This window comes from Carassius auratus, chromosome 31 (genome assembly GCF_003368295.1).
Source record: "Carassius auratus strain Wakin chromosome 31, ASM336829v1, whole genome shotgun sequence".
Taxonomy (NCBI): Eukaryota; Metazoa; Chordata; class Actinopteri; order Cypriniformes; family Cyprinidae; genus Carassius; species Carassius auratus.
In genome coordinates this window covers 22976589-22998413 of record NC_039273.1, presented here as the reverse complement: position 1 = coordinate 22998413, position 21825 = coordinate 22976589, and the positions used below count along the sequence as shown (strand labels likewise).

At 38.4% G+C, this 21825-nt stretch overlaps 3 protein-coding genes across 9 annotated transcripts; all 3 read right to left on the bottom strand.

Annotated features, from left to right (window-relative positions):
- Positions 1–2449: 2449 nt before the first annotated feature.
- Positions 2450–5568, bottom strand: LOC113050892 (tartrate-resistant acid phosphatase type 5). Its single transcript, XM_026214324.1, has 6 exons — positions 5012–5568; positions 4415–4505; positions 4094–4293; positions 3494–3618; positions 2970–3315; positions 2450–2893 (listed from the first exon to the last, which is right to left on the bottom strand). The coding sequence occupies exons 2-6, from the start codon at positions 4503–4505 to the stop codon at positions 2633–2635; spliced, it is 1023 nt and encodes a 340-aa protein (XP_026070109.1). The 5' UTR covers positions 5012–5568; the 3' UTR covers positions 2450–2632.
- Positions 5569–5694: 126 nt separating this feature from the next.
- Positions 5695–15651, bottom strand: LOC113050891 (spermatid perinuclear RNA-binding protein-like). 5 transcript variants are annotated; one of them, XM_026214319.1, is made up of 19 exons: positions 15581–15651; positions 15006–15177; positions 14678–14792; positions 14262–14506; positions 13354–13516; positions 12825–12972; positions 11935–12026; positions 11489–11584; positions 11266–11377; positions 11090–11187; positions 10533–10632; positions 10050–10130; positions 9319–9509; positions 9047–9181; positions 8817–8942; positions 7226–7369; positions 7042–7132; positions 6548–6847; positions 5695–6466 (listed from the first exon to the last, which is right to left on the bottom strand). In XM_026214319.1, the coding sequence occupies exons 2-19, from the start codon at positions 15158–15160 to the stop codon at positions 6327–6329; spliced, it is 2532 nt and encodes an 843-aa protein (XP_026070104.1). In that variant the 5' UTR covers positions 15161–15177; positions 15581–15651; the 3' UTR covers positions 5695–6326. The 5 variants fall into 5 exon arrangements, with proteins under 5 accessions (XP_026070104.1, XP_026070106.1, XP_026070105.1 ...); XM_026214321.1 differs by having other exon boundaries at positions 9319–9506; XM_026214320.1 differs by having other exon boundaries at positions 15471–15598.
- Positions 15652–16026: 375 nt separating this feature from the next.
- On the bottom strand, positions 16027–20089 carry LOC113050890 (prostaglandin E2 receptor EP1 subtype-like). Of its 3 annotated transcripts, none has more exons than XM_026214316.1 (4): positions 19907–20089; positions 19657–19711; positions 18019–18923; positions 16027–17030 (listed from the first exon to the last, which is right to left on the bottom strand). In XM_026214316.1, exons 3-4 carry the CDS (start codon positions 18868–18870, stop codon positions 16761–16763), a joined length of 1122 nt encoding a protein of 373 aa, XP_026070101.1. In that variant the 5' UTR covers positions 18871–18923; positions 19657–19711; positions 19907–20089; the 3' UTR covers positions 16027–16760. The 3 variants fall into 3 exon arrangements, with proteins under 3 accessions (XP_026070101.1, XP_026070103.1, XP_026070100.1); XM_026214318.1 differs by having other exon boundaries at positions 18019–18920; XM_026214315.1 differs by having other exon boundaries at positions 18019–18920; positions 19657–20089.
- Positions 20090–21825: the final 1736 nt, after the last annotated feature.

Genomic DNA, 21825 nt, shown 5'->3' with positions numbered 1-21825 from the left:
AGACTGCACAATCACGTCTGCAGGATTGTGCCAATTCAGGAGCAGCCTTCCTCCTGAAGCCAAAATAATCCTCAGAAAAGATCAACGCAGGATAAGCAGCATATATATACATACATCAAATGTTTTCCTTTTCTCTTTATTTTCTTTTTGACGTTTATGGTGTTGCACAGAATTAATACTGAACTTGTGGCTAATTTTGTAAGGAAGTTTAACTGGATTGGATTTAGAATCCACAGTTATTGTGAAGGTTTATTAACCAGTGGCTCTATTCAAAAAATAACATTTTATATATTGAATTCATTTCAGTCTTAAAAATAAAGGTTCTTTATTGGCTTCCATGGTTCAATGGAAACTTTCCATTGCACAAAAGGTTATTTAGAGTGGAAAATAGGTTATTTAAATTTAATGTTCTTCACATTAAAATTAAAACTGTTTTTTTTTTTTTTTAGAATTGCAAAATGTAAATTTTGGACCCTGGGCGTGTGTGTGTCTTTGTTTACACACTGTCTTTCTTCTGTTTCAGTTGTGTTAAAGGTGTGCTGAATGTGATGTTAAGTATTGCACCATTACAGGATCAGCTTAAATGACTAGCTTGTTAAGAGCAAGAATTAAAGAGTTTAGTAAGGATGTTATCAGATTAGACTCCTCTTTTTGCCCTGTGAGTTAAACCTGAGAGAAAACCAGTGACAGATATGGCAATGACATCCACTTATATTTTATCTATCTAGTGTTGGACCTTTTAACATTTTGTTGTCTATGATATGGATATTTTTCCTCTTGAAGTATTAAAGTTATTTTATACATACTTACATACGTTTTCTGTATAAACACACTGTCCTTGTTAATCTATGGACTTAAATGACATCTGAATGCTGGTGATCTAATTTGTTCACCTGTTTAGATAATTGGTGCTGACTGTTACTATTACCCAAACCACATTTATGAAACGTACAATGATACACTTTTACTATAATAAAACCATGATTAATTTCCGTAAGGGTGTAAAGAAAGATAATGGTCTGGGCACTGTAAAAAGGACAATTAGATAACGGTAGTAGTTCACGCTTTAATGCCACAGGCAAGAAATCACGCTGCAGGTGGGTAGAGAAGGCTTAGCACTAATACCAGAGATCCACATTAAACTGCAAACTGACCTGCTCGTCCTCAACAGGTCAAATCTGGAAGATAGTAATGGCAGTTTAGTACAATAAATAACAAAAACCTATAAAGAATTTTGAAGAACTGCAGAGAAGACCAATATAAGCATCACAAAAGTCATGTGGAAAGATCTGACATAGTTTGGAAAGTTACATAGTTTGGAAAGTTTCACAAAATAATGTAGGAGTTGTAGGAGTGAAAACATACTTATATACTGTATTTGAAAACCAGGTCTTCCTCCTTTTACTTTTCAGTGAAAAAAGAAATCTGCACACTGTAAGGAACATTGCGGATTTGCTAACTGTTAAATCAGGGTTCAGGAAATAATTTAGATTAGACCAGATTGAACTGAGGACATAGACACAGCATGTGCAGAAAGGATTAGGGCCTGCATCCTGACTGCCAAGGATATTATGTGATGGCTGGGATTCGTCAGATTAAATCATGAAGCTTGCATTTACACCATTCTTTAAGCACCTTTACCCTGGAAAATACATACACATTTCAAAATCTGTTAGGGCTGAATAATTTTAGTTTGAGAAGTTTTATATTTCAAACAGCCTTAAATCATGCTGAATATCTATTCAAATTATAACAATATATATGTGTGTGTGTGTGTGTGTGTGTGTGCGTAAAAACAGCACTGTTTAAGTGAATACAAACTTCATGTACAAGTACAGCCAAAAAAAAAAAAACAAAAAAAAAACTTTTTTTGTTGTTGTTGACAAATTAGCCTGGAAGTGTAATATTGCATTTAATGAAGCAAGAAGGATTTGTCACAGACTAACATTAATGTGGTCAACATCTATCCAGCTTATGCTGCAGGAACATTAGATCATTGGCTTTGGATCCATTCCAAATACAGACTTAATTCAGGTAGGGCTGGCAGTTGCCCAACTTTGTGGGAGAAATGGGATCAGGTTCTGTTGGCAAGCTATTTGTGCATTAAAGAGTCTATACCCCACAAAATGCCCCATTGTACACCACTGCAGTATTAGTTGGCCAATGTTTAAATCACTTGTTTCAAGAAGCTGAAAACTCCCTCACAAATAGCTTCTGAAACTAATATCAGAAGGGATTAACTAATTAACATGAGGCACTATGGATGAGAAATGCATAGTTTAACAAATATAAAACTCTACCCATGTTGGCCACAAGGAGACAGGTGTGGGACGAATAGATTAAAACCAAATTAGTGTTGATACATAGAGTCATAGCAGTCAATGGTAACAACACACGCAGAAAAATGAAATTGCAAACAACGGAGAAGCAGACTCAATGGACCACAAGAGTAGTTTAGTTATTTAATAATCAATCACTTTAAAACACTTACAGGTTCAAGACATACAGAACATTTTTGGTTAAACCATTTAAAAGTCTAATCTATAAAAACGTAAGATTCAAAGTGTGCATTTAATCTTGAGCACATCTAATTTATAGCATAACGCTAAAAGACTCAAACTGGATAAGAGCTTCAAACATTGCCACCCACTCCGGAAAGATCATCACGCTTTTTAAGAACAGCCCTGTAAAGGGAGGTTCCTCTAGCCTGGATAAAAGTAACGGTCATCTCTTTCTTGTTAACCTCCACATGGGCAAAGCCACCCAAGGTGCCAGCGTCTCCATTGAAGAACTTGAGGTAGCCTCGAGGAACCTGGTTTCGGTGTCGCACATCTGGATCCATAAAGTTACCAGCTCCACTAACCACATAACCAATACCAGACTCCTTGATGTACTAAAAATGGAAGAGGGGAAGTCAAATGCAAAGTTGACAAAAAAACTGAATCTTATGATATGGCTTTATGACCTACTTGTAGATTGTGATCATGGCCACAAAGGTAAGCAGTAGCCTTGTACTTCTTAAGCAGTGGTCTCAAGTTCTTCAGCAGACAGTCGGTTGGCCCATGCTCGGATATGGACCATACCGGATAATGGCCAGCCACCAGGAGATAATCAGCCTTAGACTTTGCCAAACGTTCCTGAAGCCACTGCAGCTGTCTGTTGGCCTGAACGCTACTTCGGGGACCTTGGGGTTGCTGGTCAAGGAAGTCATCAGAGTTTCCACACAGCAGCACAGTGTCCAGCATGATGATGGTCAGTGTGCTGTCTGTTCGAGGAATGCGGAAGTTCATCTCATAATAATAGTAGGGGAAGTTCCTTGAGGATGGAAAGAACATAAAAAAGAAACCATATTAAAACCAAAGAACAGGGCATCTGCCAAGTCTACACACTGGACACAGCTGCACTGACAATAGAATTAAGTTGCAAACCAGCTTAAGAGCCAGGAAGCCAAACTCAATTAGACATGGAGGCCTAGACACATTGGCTCACATACCATCTCTTTGACTTCTGGCTGTACTTGATTTGAGCAAGGACGTTTCCCGCATGGTCGTGATTGCCAGCAATGATGTACCATGGAATATTAAGAGAATCCTGAGTGTAGACGTCTTCAAACGTGACCTACAAAGAGGATTAAAGGACCATGGCCTACATTAGGGGGAAAACTAGACTAGGATTGTCTAAACCTGTTCCTGTAGATCCACTCTCCTGTAGAATTTAGCTCAAGCCATAAACACACCTGAACCAAAATAATCAAGGTCTTCAGACTGACAAGACATTTCCAGGCAAGTGTGTCAGAGCGGTTTGAAGCCAAACTCTGCAGGATACTGGACCTCTAGAAGCAGGACTAAGCACCCCTAGATTAGACAAGATGGCTTAAACTCTTCTACACCAGTTTGCACTTTTAAAACCCAGCACACAACTAGAAATGGTCTTACCAATACTCAACTAGTTTTGTTGAGTTGGCATTTGACATTTCAGCAGTGGACCTAGTTCATTATAGAATTCAGTCTCTCTTTAACAAAAAGATGCATAAAAAAATACAAAAATCCTGTATTTACAAAACTCAAAAGGATCTAAACTCTAGAAACCAAACCTGGAATCTAGGGTCATTGACATCACTGACACCCTTATAGTAGAAGTTGTCACCGAGTGCTAAAATGAAGTCTGCGCCCATCTGAGAAGCAGTTTTGGCCATCATGCGTGCAGTGGCCGTCTCTATAGGGGTAATATAAGGAGGATATGGCAGACCACCCCAGTCCCCCAAAACCAGGAACCTGATAGATGACTTGTTACCTGATGAAGGCAATAAAAGAGCAGAGATAAACACTCAAGAGAGATTACAGATAATTAATACGGAGGATTAGAACACAACTGCCAATTCTAAAGTATTTAACATAAATCAATACCAACTCACTTCCTTTAGCTTCCAGGTCAATGAATGAGGAAGGGTAGCAGAGGACCCCATGGAGAGCAGTTAAAAACACCAGCATTAGTAGTGATGCCATCTGTACAGGAAGACAGAAACAACATTGCTTAAAAAGTTAACCACCCATTTCTTGCAAAAGCATAAAACCCCCCAAAAAACTGAAACTACACTGAAGCATCAAATTCAAGAAAACTCACGTCACTGAAAACACATATACCAGCAGACACCTCTCTCTACAGCATTGGCTCTATCTTTATATCATTCTGATCATCAATGAACCATGACTTGACTAATGGGGTGGTAGAAACACTGCAGCTGAATTCTGAATAGCACATTAGCATACCATGCTATTTTATTCAAATTTTCTGTTTCTGTCAAATCTGTAGAATGCCAGTTTGAATGCATACACATACATATACAATTTCCAGTGACAGTGATAGTTTTAAAGTGTCATATCGATAGCATAGTTCAAAGGGGAACCGTATCATAAAATTCCAGATTAAACTATAACTGAGAAACAGACAACAGAGTTGTGGTTATTAAACAGAGACATTATGATTATCTAAAGCAGATAAAAAGACTCACAATGAAGTGATGGTCCTTGCAGTATCCCTGTATGAGTGATCCCTCCACTATATGCTGGGTTTCCTATCACCCACTATATATTAGGTTCCATTTAGGGATGGGTGTGCACATGTGACCAATGCATGCAGGCGAAGCATGTTCCTACTGACTCAATGACCACAGACGCATGTGACTAAGGGCATTTGTTTTAAACACACCAAGTAAGACTGTTCCAACTTTTTACTTCTCTTCTGTCTCAGTTCAGAATTCTCTAAAATTGCCAATTTATGCCATAGCATTTATAACTGTCCTTTTATTAATTACTGGAACGGCGGAATTGGTTGATTTGAAAGGGATCTAATAAACCAAAGCAAAAAACAATTTTGTGCATAAATGAAATTAAATTCTGACAGTTTATAATGTAAATCAATTGAGATTTATAGCAGACTACTTAGACAAAATGCAATAATATCAGTTGTCAATCTGTATCTCCCAATAATGTCTTTGTGAAATTATATTTAAATACCTAGTATTATGCTCTGCAGTTTTTATTTTGGTGTAAAACATTGCAGTACAATACGATGACTGAGAGATGCACAAATAAATGTTTCTCAAAATCGCTTATGTACATTTTAATATGTAAATGTACAGAACTATGAACTTGTTTCACAATTTCTGTCTAATAAACAACAAGAAAGCAAATAAAAATAGAAACATTTTTTATTCCTGCACAGGTCAGAGATGTGACATTCACCCCAGAGAACACAAAAACTTTTGCACTGGCCTATTTAACAGCAAAAAGCTACATTCTACGTGTACGATGATACCAAAATTAAGCTGAATAACGCATATCATACCTCTTAAAAATACAAACAAGAAACAGCTGAAATGGTTTCAGGGAAGTAAACATCAGTCTGCGTTCACGGTCCACATTCAGCCCACAAAAAAAATATAAAAAATAAAAAAAAACTTCGGAAACCTGCTTAAAACTATGAAGCAAAACAAGACGATGTTCATAAATATACCTTTTGGGGAAAAAAAATAATTGTGTGACAATTTCCAGTTGAGTCACACCAACCATTTAGGCACAGACAAAAAACAACTTCCATCCTGATGTAATTTTTCCTTAAACTAGTGGTGAATCAAAACCATGCTAATTCTGTTACTGAGGTGCAGTTCCAATGACAAAATTAACACAAAACAGTATAAAATCTCAAAAGGTTTCGAGCGAATGTTTCAATTCAGGAGGACACTACAGAATTACAGAAATGACTTCTCAATTGTTTGAATGAGCATCCATACCCTACTGAGAGCAGGGAGACCAAACGTGTTATGTTTATCTGTATGTGTAGTCTGTGCTATTGGCTCCACTGCTGTAGCCTCCCAGGTTGGGATAGGCGCTCTGGGTGAAGCTATAGCTCTGATTTGTTGTTCCAGGTGGCCCGAATGATGCTGTACCAGGTGGTCCATTGTATGCTATTAAGAAAAAAAAAAGTGTTTTAGATAGTTGTGGGTTAAAAGCATATGATTACACAGCATGTAAGCATTCAAACTCACCTGCATAACTGAAATTAGGTGGTCCCCCCATACTCATCCCAGGTCCTTGATATCCGTAGCCATAGTCTGGTCCAACAAGAGGAGTTTGTTGGTTTGTTCTTTTGCTCTGGCTTTGATTTTGAGTCTGATTCTGGCCCTGATTAAGGGGTTTTTTGAACTGTGAATAGGACTGGGTGTACTGATTATAATAGCCAGTCATTGGTGGTGGTACAGCTTGGTATGTGGCTGCGCTGATGGTGGAGGCGGCAGACTGGTCCCCCTGGGGATTCACAGGTGTGCTGGAGTTGGTAACAGACTGGCCTGGGGTCAATCCAAATAAAAGTTAAGACAACATCCACATTAGAGGAATAGGTAACATGCATTTGTAATCTACATTATCTATTCAAATAAGCTCCAGTGGGGAGCACACACAAATACATCTATCAAAAAACTGATGCTAAATAAAATAACTGTTAAACGAGATGAGGTTAATGCCTTTCATGATGTTAGTGTACCTGCAAACTTGCCAGCGTTGAATCCTCTTCCTCTACCTCGGCCTCTTCCTCTACCTCGATTGCCTGCGTTGTAAGACAATCCAGCCATACCCTAAAGAAATAAAAACTTTTTAGACCAAAGAACAAAACAATATTAGGAAAGAAAGAGGCCAAGAGAAGAACCAGAATAACATGTAGCCTGTACCATGGGAGGGAATTTCTTTTTCTTGAGTGGGTCTGCAGGAGAACTTTCTGGAAAAAGCTTTTCTAATGCTGCAAGTGCTGCGTTGGCTTTGGCTAATTTCTTATTTGATCCAGAGCCCTGGAATTTCTGTCCATCGACCTCCACCTGAAAGAGGCCAAAAAATAAAAAATAAAGTAAAAAAATAAAAATATAAACATGCACATGATATAATCAAAACTAGAAGTAAGAAACAGTAGATTTAAACGGCAGAACTGACCTCAAGGAGGTCACCATTAGAAACAAGTTTTAGGGCAACAGAAAACAAAAAAGCTGCTGAACTGTGGATGACACAGGTTGCATTTCTATGACTCACAGGAATATTAAGATAGACAGAATATTGGAGTTTTAACCACAGTACACGTTTTCCAAAAGTGAATGCAAACACAAATGGATAATATTTTTATGATTTTTTTTTTTATTGAAGTTACTTCATATGGTTCATAAAAATGGGAAGCAGGGCTAACATTACATTCCCTCAACAATAATTCACATACAGCGCCGTTGGGTTAATAGAATGCCAGGGAATATCAGGCTTTTATTATCTGTTCTTATGTATTTACATCAAATTTCTGGCTATTATGATGGCAGATATGCTACTTACTTGTTTAGACGACATATTCAGGATATACACCTTGTAGGACTTTTTGTTTACTATCATTGACATTGTTAAAGCTAGTCAGATACGGTGCAAGCGTAGTTAAACCTCAATCATATTCACCAGAGCTTTTCTCCGCACAAATGCTCAGTTCAATGTTTGAACCACAGATATCAAAAGAGAGCCACTAATCTCATAGTGTACCTCTAACACCACAGTATATTGAAAAAAGACGCATGAATCATGGATAATATTTAAACAATTTATTCATAAAACCATTATTTACTGTTGAGTTGCTCATGTTGACTTTGACCAGGTTCCTAGAGAAAAGAAAGAAGGTCCGTTTTAATAACGGATAATTATTCATTTATGATCAGCGAATACTGCTGATCAACTGAGGAATTACTTCTAATATTTGTTTTGATGATAGCTGCGTTGCAGCATTATTATTTCTTCAGAAAATAATTGAGGGTTTACATATGTTGATTGCTTTATTCTATGTGATTTTGGGTTGCACCTGGGACTTCACATTTTTGGGACTCCTGTAGCCCCTATCGACAAAAAAAAATAAAAAAATAATATATTCAGTTTTTTTTACAATAATTGGCCGATTAATCCAAAATCTTGGATTTTCAGGCTTTAAATAATCCTGCAGAAATCATTCTAAAGGCCTGATTTGCTGCTTAAGAAATGTTGAAAGCATTTTTGCTGCTTAATGTTTTTTGAAAACTTAAATATTTCCGCTTGCCTCGGTCACTATGCAGTGTACAATTGCTTCCTCACTATATGTCTTTATAAAACATCAGAAAACTAAAAATGAAATGTTCAAAGCAGAAATTGAAAACTGTCAAGATCGATTTGCTGTCACCCAAGTTACAGTACAATGCAGAACAGTGTTAAAGAAGTCCAGCTGATTTTTAAAGTACATGGACACTCGCTCTAGTCAACATGTCTAACCTCGATGGTGAAGGTCTTGTCATTGAAGCGCCCCTTGACAGAGGTTAGTTCATATTTCAGACTTCTCCGCTTCTCGTTGAGCTCCATGACGGGATTCTTGCCGTGTTTGGTGAGGATGGGGCCACCCTGCGAGATGAAGTGGAACCAATCATGCCAAAGTAATTTCTTACAGTATACAAAGGCATCAAACCTCAAAGCTATTCAAGCAGGCTCAATATTTGGATGCTAACCTCAGTGCCGTCATCAGAGCCTGTAGGAGTGGTTTCGTCTGAACCGGTGACCGCAGGCGCAGCAACAGGCTGGCTCTTATTTTCCTCTGCAGGCTTGGCCTCTGACGGCAAGGGCACACCTAATGCTTGCAGAACCTGTGTGTTGCGGACATGGCATAGACAACCACTGAAATTCACCCAATGTTTATTTCATACGTATTAAAGACCACAACCCTGGAAAATGTTATCTGTGTAACAGCTTCTTTCAAACTTGTGACTTTCAGCAGACTCACTTTCTGGGCAACATGAAGCTTGGCGCTGCGTTTGGAGGGGCCTGTAGCCTCATAAGTTACTCCATCCACCTCTACAGCCATTGTGAACTGAGGTTCATGTTCAGGCCCGGTCTGTGATGCCAATTTGTAGAGGGTTCCAGGCCGCAGCTGGTTCAGCTTCATCAGAGCATTTGCTGGTTCGTGCCTTTCTGCTAGGAGAACACACAGGTATCATGGAAAAACAATATAGCTAACTTTATATACAATAAGCATTTAACTAAAAGATGAGGTATGCTGTATTTTTCTACCATACATTAAGTTAGGGATACACAATATTACTGGTATGTTATCAGAATCGAGCGCAGCGGCAGCCTCCCCGAGGTCCTAATGCCCAGCTGGTAAGGCCTTTTATTTATTTAGGGGGAGCTGTAGGCCTACATGTAATAAAACGAAAAGTAGAATACACAAATAAAATTATAATGTTAAAGTTGCAACTGCATCAGTCTTGTTTCATTATAGTAATTTTCAAAGCATTCTATGTACTCAATCATAAGTTTTTGCACAAAACGAACCAAAATCTGAAATAATGTTTGTAATCTCTGCACAGGAGAGAGTTGCTGTTGATTCCAAACAAAAGGAAATATATCATTATCTAATACTGTGCATCCCTACATTTTATTAAATATTAAATTAGTCCAGGGTAACGGAAGAGGACAATGGAAAAGAGCCTGAAACTGAGATTATTATTATACCTTTTCTGGGAAACTTTGGCCTCATTTCAAGATCCCCAGCATCATAAACTTCCCTTGGCCTCTTTACTGGGATATCAGTCACTGCAATTTAATTAAATGAAAGGAAGAGATGTGGCATTATGATATGTTAACAGACACAGAAAACAGGTTTTTCTTTGCTCTTATGAAATAAAACCAAACATAATACTATAAACATATTAGCATTCAAAAAGCAAAGGTCCCTCTCCAGTCTGACAAAAAATTTTACACACACTAAAAAAAAAAGCATCATTCACTGATTAACATTTTACATCCGATGCCTGTTCAGTGTTTATAACTGGGTCAACCCAATGTGAAACACACTAGTAGTTTTCATACAGGTTATGCAATCCTAATAAGTGTAATTTACATACAGCTGCTTTAAAAATACAAGAGCTAGCATAGCCTATTTAATTGTAACTGTAATAACTGATTTTGGACATTAGGAAAAAGTCATATTGATACCTCTGTTTTGTTCGCCGAGAAATCTAGAAGCTTTGGAATTGAGGCGGTCCATTCCAAGAACTTTGTAAAGTTGCCCAAAAGCTGTCAGTCTTAAGGCAAACTAGAGGTGAGAGGAAAGCAACAAATTAAATGTGAAAAAACTAAATGGGGTTTCTCGAACGTTGGAAACTCTTGTTATTAAAAAATAAATAAAAATAAATTATAGTTTCAGCACAGTGTTTACAAGAGCTTTGGTTGAGGAACAGAAAGAAAATTAAAGCACTGTACAATGATACCCAAGTCCTGATATTTTAAAACATTTGAGCGCTGCATCAAAGGTGAATATTTTCAGTTAATAAAATAATTTTACATTTTTTAATCTTTTCTTTTTTCCTTTGAAATACATGGTCGCAATGAACAGTTACTTTACAGAAAACAGCTGCATTAATTGCCATTGTGCTCCGCAATAAAAAGCACCAATATATGGGTTTAGAATGACATTTTCATTTCACTATCATATAGTTTCTAGACCATTACACTGTAAAGTAGTCAAACTATAGTATTGCATTGCGAGTAACCTGTGCACTCTGAGTAATGTCTTCTCTCTGTTGCAGTGTAAGATGGGCGCCAGCATCAGTGTTGTCTCGCTCACAGGGATCAGAAACTCCTGCACCACCTGTAGAGAAGAGGCATGCTCAGTACAAGACTCAAAACACCAAAAGAAACAAAGACAAGGCTTCATTTCAGTCTATACCCTCCAGTAGTATCCCTGATGAAAGACACTCCAGAACTCTCCGGAGCGCCTCTCCCGGCCCGAGCAGCCTCTCGCTGGTTGAGATGGCCTTCTGACAGAGCAGCTCAAGAATCTGCCCAAAAACATAGGATTAAAGAGACAGACTCAAAAGAGACCTTAATGTTTATTAAATGTCTAGTTGTAAAGATATATTGCTTTTTTGTTGTTTTTGAGGTCGACTCACCCATCCTTTGAGTGGAGCCCATGTAGAAACACGGGTACACAAGTCCCGCAAGATCCGAATCACGATGACACACGACTCGAGCTCGGACACTTTAGCCTGTTAACCCAACAAACAGCAAACCTGTCAACACATTATCATGCATCTTCAAAGAACTTCTAGATGCTTTTTAGAGGACGTTTTGTATGAAGCAGATCAATCTGGCCAAATGATAGTTTCTGACCAATAACGAACAAATTGCAACCTGGGGAAGATACATGTGACATTTAAACGGAAACAGGTTATGCGCAATTCAGTTTAAGGCATTTACAGACGTTTCAAAAATTCAAGCAGGCTTAAAAAAGAACATTTTTCAGTGAAGCCCAATGTACAAATATGTATTTTCCCCAGGTCAAAGGTCAGATAAAGTTACAAGTCGACTTTTAGACAAATAAAGACGGGATGCAAACCTGGAACCACTTGGCCTGGCGGAGAGACGCCAGAGAAGTCAGGCATTTCTGCCTGTCCAGAGCGTCCTGCGGAGAGCTTTCCGCACACGGTTCTAGTGACGAATGGAGTAAGAAGACAAGGCACAGTTTGACCAAGGGGGTTCTGTCATCTGGCCAGGGGTAGACGCAGTGTTCCCATGCCCACAGGCAAGAGGAAGAGGGGGAACTGTTCGGAAAATCATCTAACATGAAGCTTAGTATGCACCCATGTCTGTTTGAACAGCGATTAATCTCCTTTAAAAACACTCCTAGTTCTACAGACATTTCACCCTCCTCTTCTATAGGCTAACTGCGTCCCCCCTTCCAAGACAGAGAGTTTCCAGTTGGTCAAAAGTCCAGCGCCCCTAAAATTGACAAACTAGAAGGCTTGGTTGAGAAAGTCAATTTGCAACCACAGGCAACAAAAGACATAGCTTAATTTAAATGAACTCAGTTGTGAACAGGGTAAATACTGCAGCAAAATACAAATGAAATCTGATCTAGAGGACCAGATTATTCCTTAAGCATCAAAACGCATGCTACATAAAATAAAACTAAATGCAGTTATCTGAAACCGTAAAAAAAAAAATACTCTTACCATTGTACCAAAATAAGGATAATAACAAGTACAACTAAAAATACGAGCCTGTTGATGGCATTTTTGCTGCAATGCAAACCCTTCGCATCGCTTTAGAGGTGACGTTCGGAAATGTCTAACATTTCAAAAGCTGAAAGCACCTAGTTTTTGGCTCAGAAGGAACCACCACACATTAGATGCAGCAGGAGGACTGCACTGCAGGACTTTAATTTTCACTCCTCCGGTGTTACTGAAGGTCTTTTAGGTCCGAAAAAGAAAAAGAGTGGGATCATACCTCCAGATGCCTCTTTTTCAACCTGCTCCTTGACCACAGGTGAGGTCAGATGGATACTCAGTTTCAGAACGGGCTCCTTTGGGCTAGTAACAATAATAGCAGCATCTTGGATCGAAGGAGTGATGAAGTATTTCTCCTCAGTAACATCCTTTCATTGAGGAAAGTGGGAGGAGAAAGTGCATGTCAGTTTCATTTTCCATAAACATATTGAAAACAGTTGTGCTGCATAATATTTCTGTAGAAACTTTGTTGATAGAAAAAGTTCAAAAAAGCTATTTAAAATAAAAATGTTGTAATATTGGAAAATGCTTAACTGTCACTTGATCAATTTAATGTGCATCAAATACCAATAAACCATAGTGTTCTCATCCTCTTGAACATTAAAATACATTCTGCATTGAGATGGCAGAGCTTTTTGCATTTGCATAAATGATGCTCATGTTTTGTGAATGAAGCACAATCGATAACAAAAGTATTCAAATTTTCTTTACTACTACAAATAATAACAAAAAAGGGAAAAGAGAATAACCTTTATGAATTCTGAGAGTTTTCCAGAGATCAGCCTGAGCAGAGAACTGGTAGGCATATCCCTGGTGAGCAGCACCAACTCTAACTCCATGTCATCTTTCAGCAGGAGTCCTTTAGCAAGCAGGCCCACTCTCATAACACCACGCAGTTTACTTTGAGGAAAACTGCAAGGAAAACAGCACAGAATCATGAGGTTATATTCCACCAGAACTGTAACATAAATTAGCATGCAATTGTTTAAAAGCCGTGATGGACGCTTTTGAATAACTGCCTCACGAGGCTTTGAAACCTTTGCGAATAAATTGTTTCCAAACAGTGGTTTGGAGCACGTATCAAAAGGCCAAAGTCAAGTGATTTCATTAAACGAGGCTCTGTGAACCACTGCATCAGCGTCTATGGTTATTTGCAGTGTCATCAATTTGTAGACATTTTTAATGAGACATTTGTGTAATTAAAAGGATGAATAGTAGTTAATAGTCTCTTACTGGACTGTTTAGACAAGCTCTCCCTAAAATAAACAAAACAAGCCCTTGCAAATTAATACTTATTATTCTAAAGACGGATAGGCCTATCATACAGACACTTCATTTTTTTAAATTGCATTTTATTAATTTGATTGCATTTAATATATTATGCTTTTAAGAAAGCGTTTTCATTGGGTTTGTAAAAGCTGTTTTTATGCATGTTTTGGTCTGAGTTTTTGCTGATTTGCATAGTTTTGACAGGCAGGCGTCACCAAAATGTGTTTTTTTCTAGCTCTTTGAAACAGTGAATCATTTTGCATTTTGCAATTGGTTCAATTGATTAGTTTCTCCCATCACTACTTAAAAATAAAATGAAAGGCACCGACTCAGTTTTAAAAACTCTTAATACATTAGGGCAGATGACTTCCATAACCAACAACCATACCTTCCAGCATCAGCGGCACTACTCTCTTTTTCATTTAACCAATTAGAGACAGACTTCAGGGCACACTCCACATTAGACACCATGCTTTGCACTGCATCCAGCTGCTCTGCTGATGGGTACACAGTTGTGTGCTTGGCCTTTACATAGCGATCCTCATTCACAAACATTCGCTGGGGCGGTGGCCTCATTGGTGGCTTAGTTGGTGGCCTCATTTGTGGCCTAGTTGGTGGCCTCATTGGTGGAAGCTGTCGAGTAAAAGAAGAGTTGAACTTATGACACTTAATTCAAAACGTTGCCTTTGCACTTCCTTTGTTCATGTGTTCTTATTAAAGTTTTCTGTAATTTTAAGCAAAGATCTAGAGGGAGAACAAGAATGAATTTACCCTGTAAATTTAATATACATTGGTATAACATACTTCTGGGTGCAGATTCTCCTCCTCCCACTTCTGGTACTCAACAATATATTGGTTGTACTGCCTGAGGTCTTCTTCATAACACAAGCAGTCATACCAATAACGCAACTCTTCATACCTGCAACAAGAATATAGTTTTATTGCATCTTTATATGCCAGAGATGACCAAACAAAGACACACAGGCCAAAGTTGGCCAGTGATGACTTTTGATTTCACCAGCCATGCCATGTTACAAAAAAAAAGGCATGCCAATGGAAGATTTTCATAGAGCTTTCCCAACATTACACTTCTGAAGTGTGATGAACAGTAAAACCAGACTCGGTGTTTTACCGCTCGTAGTCCTCCGGGTGGAGGCGGTGACCCCCCTGCATGAGGTTATCCCAGTACAGCAGCTCTTCGTAGGCCTGGTGCTCGTCCCAGGCAGGTGGGGGTCGAGGAGGAAGAGGTCCTTCCCTCCGCCTTGGAAAATTCCCCAATAGAGCCATTTCCTTCAAGCAATCACCTGCACACAAGTCGCACACAGTTCACAGTAAACACGGGTTTCTTACGGACGAACCGTGAAAATACGCAGAAGTTTAAATCATTAACGAGTTGAGAAGCCAGTCAATTAAGATAAATGGTTTCTTGCGGACAGGTTGTTAAAATTAAAATTTCATAAAACTGCAAATAACAATAATGAAACACGTATTTATTTACAAAAACATAAATCGCGTCTCCACACATATCGCTGAAGTACGCTAACACGCGCACTTCGTTTGAAACAACAAATGACGCAAAACAGCTATTCATATTTATCTGCACAGCTGCTAGTATTACCAAAACTCGATGTCTTTAAGATCACGCAGATTTTAATATCGATTGTCCATGTATTTCTTTGCAACGTTAAACAGATGTGTTGTACTCACCATTCACTCCGTTTACTCAATGGAGGAGTAAAAAGATCCACTTCCGGGCCACGCGGTGACCCCGCAGCGCATGCGCACTTAAATTTCGCCTCGCCTAGCGGAGAAATGTGGAACTCTATTCAAATACGTCAATAATTTGGTGTTATATTCCCTTTTCCCATTTTGCCAATGTTTTCCCAATGTTTCGTGTCTAACAGCTGTGCAATTTTGAAAATCTTACTTCGTGTATTACAAGAGGTTGACTAGATCGTGGATAACTAATTAATTAAAATGAATACATAATCAATGATCTCTAACAGCCCTGGTTATTATTATTCTAGCTTTTCCGATTTTCTGTTTGTTTAATTATTTATTCGAAGTGCTTGGTTTATTGACATTCATGCATCAAATTAGTTATGAAGTGAAATTAAATAAATAAATGAATATCTAAAACTGATTTCATAGGTAGCAACGGAAATTTAATTCAGATATAATACATTTGGTTTTATTATTATGATTTTCAGTGTAAAAATAACATTAAAAGCCTCCAGAAAATTGGAGGGATAACACAAGAAATAAATTATGCAATTTTATAAACATAATTATTCACATGAGCATGTTTGCACAGTAATATGCAAGATAAACATATAAGGTCTTCTTCGTCTGCAGGGGAAAATAATGCTCATCACATAAAATTACAAGTTCACCTCATAGTTAATATATTGTTGATAATCATGCTATACAAAAGTTCTGATTAGATGTGCAAGTATTTTCAGTAAAACAAACATTAAAATAATTTTTTTGTGCCTCATGTCACTGTGATGTCGGTTTTCATGCCTAGGGTTCTCATCATGGGACATAAAACATCGTCCCTGAACTAAAGCTACAACAGTGGCTGAATTAATGCTTCAATTACTAACTCTAATGTATTTTCTGTATTGAAGGCCCAAGACAGTAAATAATTGCTGTTCTCTTTGACACTGGCATGAATGTTTCTAGCCAAATTCTTCTTATTAGTGCTTTATAGGGAGGAATAGAAATGTTAATCTCATGCTTCATTCATATTTGTGCAAATATGCTTAAATAAATACATTCTTAACATAGAGAGTGCAGCACATGCTGTACTCAAGGGGCCCAGTGAGATCGTCTATGGTAGAGCTGACTGACTCTGAGTAGGCCTCCAGTTTTTATTTACGTACACTTAGACTCTACTGACAGGAGTCTTCTCAGAGCTGGGAAAGGAATGGATCACCCAGCAGCGAAGAGTGCTTTCCTTAAAGTCTGTTTGACGTTTAGTGATGACATAAATCTTTTGGAGGACAGAACGACGGAGAAGAATATAGACCCATGGATCCAGTATCTGGTTCCAGGACGCTATCCGCACCCCCATTATCATTAGGGTCTTATAGGTGGCGAGGTCATCTCCAATAGAGCCCTCATACGACTGTTTCACTGTAATTAGGCCAACAATCTAGAGTTAGGAGACAAAGACAAAACACCACAAGGATTATGATTATGACAAAATATCCAGGGCCAAGAAATGCATAATCCAGTCTATTAAAATATATGGTGCTTTATGGTCCATGTACTTATACTACTCTTTGCCATTTTGTTATAAATTTTGTGACAAGGGAAAAAAAAAAACTAATTGAGATTTAAATACCTTGAGTTTTATATCTTTAATAATATGCTTAATTTTAAATAACAATAGTAATAAAAATAGTAATATTTAGATACAGAAGACCATTTCTGCATTAGACAAAAAAAAAAAGTTATTTTAAAAAAAGAAATAAAGATATAAAGTTATGGTGTAAAATATACAGCTGCAGTTATGATATATAAAATCACAATTAGCTGTTTTTTCTTTTTTACTCTGTGGCATCAAGTTCAAGTTCAAGTTCATACTCAAGTTCATACTCAGAAGTGATTAAGTTGTTAGAAATGCATAAAATTAGGTCACAGTAATGATTACTTTGTGGCTATTTGAGATACTTTCTGTGTTTTAAGCACATTTGGATGACAGAAACAGCGCTTTTGTTGCCAAAGTCTTGTGACATTTTATCAAGAATATTTGGGCAATGAATGTGAAGTCTGTCACCATAAAGATGCAAAAAAAAAAAAAAAACATCAGAGCAAAAATGTGGGTAATTAATCTGTAAATTAACCATACGTGTCTACTTACTATCTGCTTAAGGTATATAGTCTTTACTTACACATTTTTATTAGCTTATTTTATAAACACACATGCATTTCCCAGATGTGTAAGCCTTATTTAAATAATTTCATGTTTGTTATTTTATTGAATTTTCTTTCTTTCTTTTCCTTTTTTTCCTCCCAAAACAGTTGTCCTGTTTGTACTTGTTTTAATCTTATGCCAGGATTTATGGGGCCCATTTTCATGACAGGGCCACACTAACCCACAGGCTTGCAGCTGAATTATTACAACTGCTCATACTCACCAGAAGAGGGCTCCAGCAGATGCAAGATGTGACCATGATGCCCACAAGTTGCACCACCATCTCAATATCATGGGATCTAGCTGATTGACGGTTAAAGGGTTTCTTTCGTATCCTCGCTAACACCAGCGTCAGTCCACTTATGGTGTTACACACCAAAGCAACAGCAAGGGATGCCAACCCCAGTCCTGAGAACAACATAACAAAAGCTACATCTGCCTTCTCTGTGTCCTCCAGCACTTTAATGAAACACCAGGTTCCAGGATACTGGTAGGTATATGAACCCAGATGAAAGCAGGGTAGAAGGGCAACACATAGAGCTGCTAACCAGATAACAGAAAGAGAGAGCTTAGTCCTTGTGGTCGTAACCAGCGAAGCATGGAGCAGTGGCTTTGTCACCCCTAAACACCTCTCAGCTGCCATGGCACAACCAAGAAAGAGCGGACATAGTCCGAAAAACACCATACTGCCTCCTAGAAACTGGCATAATGGGTCTGCCCGGTTGTAATCTTCAGAGGGGACACCTCCAGAAAGATATAGCCTCATTACTATTGAGCCAGGTATTACATGTCCTGCAAAGTCTGTGGCCACCAGAGAGCTAGCAAACAGGAGAAACGCTTTGGATCGTCGACGTAGTCTGGCATATGCGTTTGCCAGAATGAATAAAGCCACAATGTTGAACAGGATCCCCAGGGTCATCGAGAGCATCGCAGCTATGGGGCCACTCAGGATCGGTCTCTCTAACGTGACATTCTCAGGATCGGCAAGTGATGGAGACGTCGACCGTCCATCCCACTGACTGTCATTGGGAAATGGGCTGAGTGGCGCAGTGCCTGATGAGTTGCAGTTATGCATGGCTAACTCAGATGAGTGTTTAGGTGTAGGGCTCCCATCTTCAGGTAAATCTGCTGAGGGTGGAAAAATATATCTTAGAACAGATCATTTGAAAGACCCCAAGAAGTTAAAATAAGCGTAGTGCGGATATGCTGATATGCTAATTCACTTTTGGCCAGTATATGCATTTTAAATGTACAGTCTTTTTCTTTGTAGACAACAGTGTGAATTACTCCCAGATAAACATTTCACACTCTTTATTAGTGTGACTGTCACATCACAGAGAATGTTTAATGTAGTGAGTGCCATCTAGTAAATAATCTTAGGAATAAGTAAGTAATTAACAAGTAAAAGTAACAAGTAATTTCAGGAAGTCTTTAAAACCTACAAACATTTGCAACTCTTTTAGATTGTCTCCTAGAAACATATATGACATTTATATATCTGTTTGGCATACATTCATATAGTCATCTAAAATATATTTAAGAAATTAAAATAAAATAGGGAAGATCAATTCAGGGCCAAAGCAATAGACAGGCAAGTTCTGACAGGCTCCTGGCAGCCTCAAATCGTTTAAAAACATTCTTTGAGGTTCCTTTGCCTGCGTTTGACCTCTCAGTCGACATCTCCCCTGAAGAATTATACAGTGAGTCATTTAATAATGAGCCATATTTATTGGATGCATTAAAAAGCAATAAATCAGAAAAAATATGCAATAAATAAGTTACATGTTACAACAAATTTCCTCTGACACAGCATCTATGTAGCCTACAACTCTACTCAGTGAAGACCAATGCAACTGCTTACCGTCACTAGCGAGTATCCACTGGGATTAAAACATCATGTATGAGACCAAGATCGCCTGCGTGCGTAAAAAGTTAAAAACATTTTTTTTTTGCTCTATTTTGTAGACAAAAGAAAATAAATCACTTTATAAGTTATATGTTTACAAAATTAAATGTTCGTTTTAACTAAAAATAATAATAATTCCCAACAGTCAAAAATATATTTGTAACAAAGATGTAATATGGGTGAATGTAGAAGAAAACGGGTGCACCGTCATATCCCTATATTCCATGAGAACGCCTGGTCATCAAAGAAAATGGTAATGCAGGTTCAGCAACGGAAAAAAAAAATTGTTCCACATAAGAGTATAGTATGTCGTTTTAAATGACGAAATACAGATACATTCCACCGGCGGACGCGCGCGCTCAGAGAAACCGTTTCAGTACAGTGTGTTTCTGACGGAAACATGAGGGTGACTAAATAACCCCTCCCTGATGAAGCTCACTGCTCTTAGGTGAGTGTAAATCACTCTAAACCAACGGTCTGAAAGCTGCATTTCTGATATAAGAATTGTGCTATTATTTATAATAATAATAACAATAATAATAATAATACAAATAATAATAATAATAATAATAATAATAATAATAATAATAATAATAATAATAACACATGGGTTAACCGGGGAAAACATTTAAGCAAGTCACTACATAATTTTTTTTTTTAAATTATTATGTTTGAGCAGTTGCATTCAGTAACTTTAAGTCAATGCCTCAGTTATTCATGCATTAAATAATAATTCGGTAATTATTAATCATGTAAAAGACAGATAGGCTACCTGATTCAGCATTTGCGATTTCGTTTTCCCCTTTTCTCTGGTCTGACCTTGAACTTATACTGTATTTCAAATGTTCCACTAAACCAGACTATTGTAGATTGAAGACAGGTGTCTGTGTTTGCTTAATTTTTCCAACCTGGCAAACTGGAGTGGCTCCACACTTGTGGTTTGGATTCAGAGTAAAAGCAATATTTTTACATGGTGATGTTAAGGAAGGCAAGAGAAATGTGATGTAGACCACAGATGTGACATGGATGTTTAAAGCAATGATTTCTTCTTAAAGGCTGAACAGTTTATGTATTTAATGATTGGATTTTAATATGAATTGAATCACTTTAATATTTATATAGCAGCAATATGGTTTAATCAATGCAATATCCGGATCAATGCACGCAAGGCTGCTGGCCCAGATGGCATTCCTGGACGTGTGCTTAGGGCATGTGCAGAGCAGCTTGCAGGGGTCTTCACAGACATTTTCAACCTGTCCCTCACCCAAGCAAATGTGCCAACATGTTTCAAGTCCACATCCATTGTGCCAGTACCGAAACACTCTTCCCCTCCCCAATGTGCCTGAATGACACTCACCCCGTAGCTCTCACACCCATCATTATGAAGTGCTTTGAGTGATTGGTCCTAGCACACCTCAAAGACTGCCTCCCACCCACACTGGACCCACACCAATTTTGTAGAAATAGGAGCACAGCACTCTGCACTCACACACTTGGACGATAATAACACGCATGTTAGGATGTTGTTAGTTGACTTCAGTTCAACATTTAACACTGTCATTCCATCCAAGCTGACCACAAAACTTGGAGACCTGGACATTAACACCTCCCTCTGCAACTGTATTATGGACTTTCTGACCAACAGACCTTAGCATGTTCGGTCAGGCCACACCCACTCCACCACCTTCACACTTAACACCGGCGTACCACAGGGCTATGTGCTGAGCCCATTCCTTTACTCCCTTTACACCCACGACTGCAAGCCTGTGTATGGATCCTACTCCATCATTACGTTTGCAGACAATACCACGGTGATTGGCCTCATCAGTGACGACGATGAGACTACCTTCAGGGAAGAGGTACAGCACCTGGCCACATGGTGCGCTGACAATAACCTGCTCCTTAACACCAGTAAGACAAAGAGCTCATTGTGGACTTCAGGAAGAAGAAAGGAAGCACGCATGCGAAATTAACGAAATTGTTGTTGAATGTGTCTCCAGCTTCAATTTCCTGGAAACCACCATCTCGGAGGAACTGTCCTGGACCACAGACATCTCTAGCCTGGTCAAGAAGGCTCACCAGTGCCTCTTCTTCCTCAGGACACTGAAGAAGAACCAGCTTTTT

Bases quoted from the DNA above. Each gene is read 5' to 3' on its own strand.
- LOC113050892 (XM_026214324.1), bottom strand. From the start codon at position 4,505: ATGGCATCACTACTAATGCTGGTGTTTTTAACTGCTCTCCATGGGGTC. The intron at 4,294-4,414 runs GTGAGTTGGTAT...TGCCTTCATCAG, and splicing joins TGACCTGGAAGCTAAAGGAA to GTAACAAGTCATCTATCAGG. The intron at 3,316-3,493 runs GTATGTGAGCCA...TCCATCCTCAAG, and splicing joins AGCCAGAAGTCAAAGAGATG to GAACTTCCCCTACTATTATT.
- LOC113050891 (XM_026214319.1), bottom strand. From the start codon at position 15,160: ATGGCTCTATTGGGGAATTTTCCAAGGCGGAGGGAAGGACCTCTTCCT. The intron at 8,943-9,046 runs GTTAGCATCCAA...TTCATCTCGCAG, and splicing joins GCTCTGATGACGGCACTGAG to GGTGGCCCCATCCTCACCAA. The intron at 7,370-8,816 runs GTTAGACATGTT...GGCCTCTTTCAG, and splicing joins ACAAGACCTTCACCATCGAG to GTGGAGGTCGATGGACAGAA.
- LOC113050890 (XM_026214315.1), bottom strand. From the start codon at position 18,870: ATGCATAACTGCAACTCATCAGGCACTGCGCCACTCAGCCCATTTCCC. The intron at 17,031-18,018 runs GTGAGTATGAGC...TCCTAACTCTAG, and splicing joins TCTGCTGGAGCCCTCTTCTG to ATTGTTGGCCTAATTACAGT.